Source organism: Notamacropus eugenii, chromosome 2 (assembly GCF_028372415.1).
Source record: "Notamacropus eugenii isolate mMacEug1 chromosome 2, mMacEug1.pri_v2, whole genome shotgun sequence".
NCBI classification, from domain to species: Eukaryota; Metazoa; Chordata; class Mammalia; order Diprotodontia; family Macropodidae; genus Notamacropus; species Notamacropus eugenii.
Window position 1 is genome coordinate 326,149,125 of NC_092873.1, and position 3,907 is coordinate 326,153,031.

Consider the following 3,907-nt stretch of genomic DNA (forward strand, 5'->3'; position numbering starts at 1 on the left):
AATACATGTTTATTAATGATGATAATGATAGAACTGGTGAATGAGCTTTCATGGAAGTGGAGATTGGGAAGGCTGGGCAGGCTCATTTAATGAATGGGTAAATCTATCTTATATTGATTCAGAGACAGCTTAGCCAGAGGCCCCAGAGTAGAGTGGTCTGTGAGGAGGACAAAATTCCCCTTTCTATTCCTTCCTTCCTTGGTGGCAGAAGTCCTTTGGTCTAAAGAGACTAGCACCTCTATTGTATCGCCAGATTTTGAGAACACACATGAAGTATTTTGTGTGTGGGGAGAATGTAGCAAAGGCAACATGGGGAGGAACAGACATGAAGAGGATGTGTCTAATTGTGTGTCCTTGGGTGAGTCTCTTCCCTTCTCTGGGCCTCATCCATAAAATGAAGCAATTGGAGTAAATTATCTCTGCTCTTTTAGCTCTAATATTCTGTGACTGAACCTATCAAATGCTTGGCAGAAGAAGGGACACTTCAATGAAATGATGCAGTCAGAACCCAGTATACAAATTAACTTCTTCTACTTTATTTCCTTTCTTAGGTACTTCCTGAAAGACTAAGAGGGACTTAGTAGTTGCTCAGTCAAAGTTCTCCGGAGTCATAGGCTGAAGAATGATGGAGGTGAAGCCGAGTTAGAGTCAGAGGATGATGTGGTCAGCTCTTTTTCATGGTGTGGGGTCATCCTGGATTCTTTAGTAGTGGCCTTTCGGAAGGAAAGTACTGGTCTAATTAAATGTAAACTTGCTGCTCTTGATGGGAATGCAGAAGTCCAGAAATTGAGGTTAAGGGGGAAACTACATTACTCAAGATAGTGTTTTTGACCCCAAACATTTGGCCTTCGGGACATGGAAAGGTTCCAGAGTATTTTAGTTTCTTGGAGCACATCATGTCTGCAGCATTCTGTGCTCCCAAATGTTCTTGCTAGGCAGTAGTGGATCTGGGTCCAGGTTATCCTAAGCTGAATTCTCATTCTGTAAGAAATGGAGCACATCTCCATGCCCAGCCTCCTCTTGGCTGCTTTCCAGACCCAACCTTTACTCCTTGCTGCTCAGTGATGAGCTAAGAAATAGTAGACAAAAATGGAAGGAACTCTGGACCAGATGTCAGGAGTCCTAGCTAGAGCTTTGCCACTAATCAGCAGTGTAATATTGAACAAATCATTCAGATTCTCTAGCTTTCCATTTCCTTACCCGTATAATGAAGGGATTAAACAAGTAACTCTCCAGAAATAAATTTTAAAACAACAACAATCACATTAATAGTGTGATGATACTAAAATAATGCAAACCAATGAAGCTCAACAGACATTTGGGGCTTTCTATGTGTGCTGTGCTAATTCTGAGTCTATGACAAATAAAATGAAACAGTCCTTTCCTTTAAGGAGCTCACAATGCATTTACATGCTGATCTATTGAGTTCATAACATAAGGCAAATAATTTTGAGGCAAATGGGTTTTAGGTAAATTGCCCAGTTCCAGCCATGTAAGTTCTGGGTAGAGAATATATACTCTTTCCTCCCCACTTAGTTACACCCTGCCCCTGGGTTACTAAACTCCCTCACATGGACCTTTCTCACCTAATTCATTATTTGATCATAGACTTCCCATTGTCAGTCTACAAAGTCTTCTCTATGCCTGTTGCCCTCTCTGCCTCAGTTTTCCCTCCTTCAAGGTTTAGCAACTCTCCCAGACATTCTCCTTCTCCTCTCCCCTCCCCACACACCCTTTCTTTCCCTCTAATAAATCCAGAAGTCCTCAAGTCAGAGAGAGAAGGGCCAGTCCCAGCACAGAGAATGTGTGTATGAGTCTGTGGGTAGGTGGAGGGTAGCATTAGCTCTCTTGGACCTACAGACTGGGCACAAATCGGATCCTCTGGGAGTAGGCCAGGTCAGCAATGTAGAAGAGAAAGTTGACATAAGTGAAGATGGCCACCACCAGCTGGCTATCCCAAGGACAGTTTCCCTGAGGACAGTCTGAGGGCCTTGAGGGGGTCCCATACTTGGGGTCAAAGCAAAAGACAGGCCAGACCACAGCTGCACTTAGGTAAAGCAGTACAGCTAAAAATGTGTACACAACTACTATCCGGTCAAAGGGGAAGCCCAGGGTTCCAGCCCGGCCGGTCACACTCAAGCCTACCACCACCACAGTGCCTATGAAGCATATACTGTACACGGCCACGCACCACTGAGTGGCCACAAAGCGCCCATAGCGGCTGTCATGGACAAGGGCCCCAAAGATGATGCAGGCCACAAAAGCTTGGACGATTTTCAGCAGGCCCGACACCGTGGCCATGTAGCTGGTGACCTGGCCTGGCCTTGCCCGCGTCAGGACCACTTCAGTAGCATAGGTTACAAAGAGTAAAGCCGCAAAGACACTAGCGGCCAGGCGGAAGTCACGGGCAGTGCAGCCTTCTGGCTCCGGGGGGCACTCGAGCCTGGTAAAATAGAGAGGGTAGACAATGGCGGCCGTGGCTGACAGGAGCGTGGCCAGCATGGCGAAGGCTGCAGTGAAGTTGCCCCAGGAGAGACGAAGGCAGCCGTGGAGTCGGGTGAACTCGAAAGCCACCACCAGACCAGTGAGGGCAAAACAAAAACACCAGGCAGACATGCAGAAGGTCCCATAGGCAGCGTCAAAGCCGCCCCGGTGTGCCACAAGGCTGAAGGTGGCACAGCCAAATGCCAATTGTAGCAAGCGGGTGGTGCCCACTGGAGATGTGACAGCTCCCAGGTTCAGGTACGGACCCCCTGGGGGATCCATGGTACTCCCCATCCCTCCAACCTGAGGACTCCAGCCTCACCTCCTGGGAGGGGTGGTACTTATCCAATCTGTTTCATCTTGCCGGTGTCTAAGGGCCTCTAAATCCCACCAGGATTGGGCTGCTTCAGAGGCCTCTCGGCTGTCACCAGATTCCTCTTGTAGTCTCCGGCTGCTGTCCTGACATTGCAGTCAACTCAGCTTGGTATCAGCAGTGGCAGCAGCAGCAGAGGCAGCAGCTCTGCGTAGTTCTCTGCTGCAGAAGGCTGCTAGCCACCCCCATGGTATAAATAGACATTATGTTATTCATACACCCAGAATAGCCCAGCCCCCAGCTTGGACTGGGGGGTTTGGACACCCGACCCTCACTCTCTTCTGCTAATTATGCCAGACCCGTTAACCCCATGGTGGCTGGAGCTGAGTCTTTTACTGCTGAACAGCCACACAGTGCTACTAGGCATGTTTCTCTCTGCCAAGGACAGGAGGAGGTTGTTGGTCCTGGAACACATCAAGCTCTGACTCTTTTCCCATTCTTGTGGCAGGGGCCCACAGGGCTCCTGGCAAAAGGACTGTGAGGAGAACTAGCCTCAGGGCTTAGGAGCTGGGGGTGGGGACAGTTGTGTGGAATGAGATTGACAGGGCAGATGGTCTTAAGCTTAAAGAGGTCAGTTCCATTTTGAATTTATCTGTTCTTCCTCTCCTCTTTCTTACCTTAGCTAGCCTCTTGGACAGCCTTGTACTGATATCAGGAGCCTCTTATCTTTAGCTAACCTTCCCTCCCCTTTAGGAACTCCCCCTTTTCTAGGCTACAGAATATAATTCTTTGATCTCTATATGGGAATAGTAACTGTCTCACTATGATTTCCCTGAGCAATTAGATGGTGCAATGGATAGAGCACTTGGCCTGGAGTCAGGAAGGCATCAGTTCAAATAAAATCTCAGACACTCACTAGCTATGTGACCGTGGACAAGTTACTTAACTTCTGTTTGCCTTAAACCAACTGACAAAGAAAATGACAAACCACTCCAGTATCTTTGCTAAGAAAACCTCACATGGGGTCATGAAGATTTGGACATGATTGAACAATAACAATGATTTCCCTAAAATGATCTCCTTTCTTCCCCCTCTTCCTGGTCCCTACAT

The 3,907-nt window shown here is 47.7% G+C and overlaps 1 protein-coding gene across 1 annotated transcript; it reads right to left on the reverse strand.

Annotated features, from left to right (window-relative positions):
* Positions 1-514: 514 nt before the first annotated feature.
* On the reverse strand, positions 515-3,277 carry MYADML2 (myeloid associated differentiation marker like 2). The gene has a single exon (XM_072638511.1). The coding sequence runs from the start codon at positions 2,776-2,778 to the stop codon at positions 1,855-1,857; it is 924 nt and encodes a 307-aa protein (XP_072494612.1). The 5' UTR covers positions 2,779-3,277; the 3' UTR covers positions 515-1,854.
* Between the last annotated feature and the right edge of the window lie 630 nt (positions 3,278-3,907).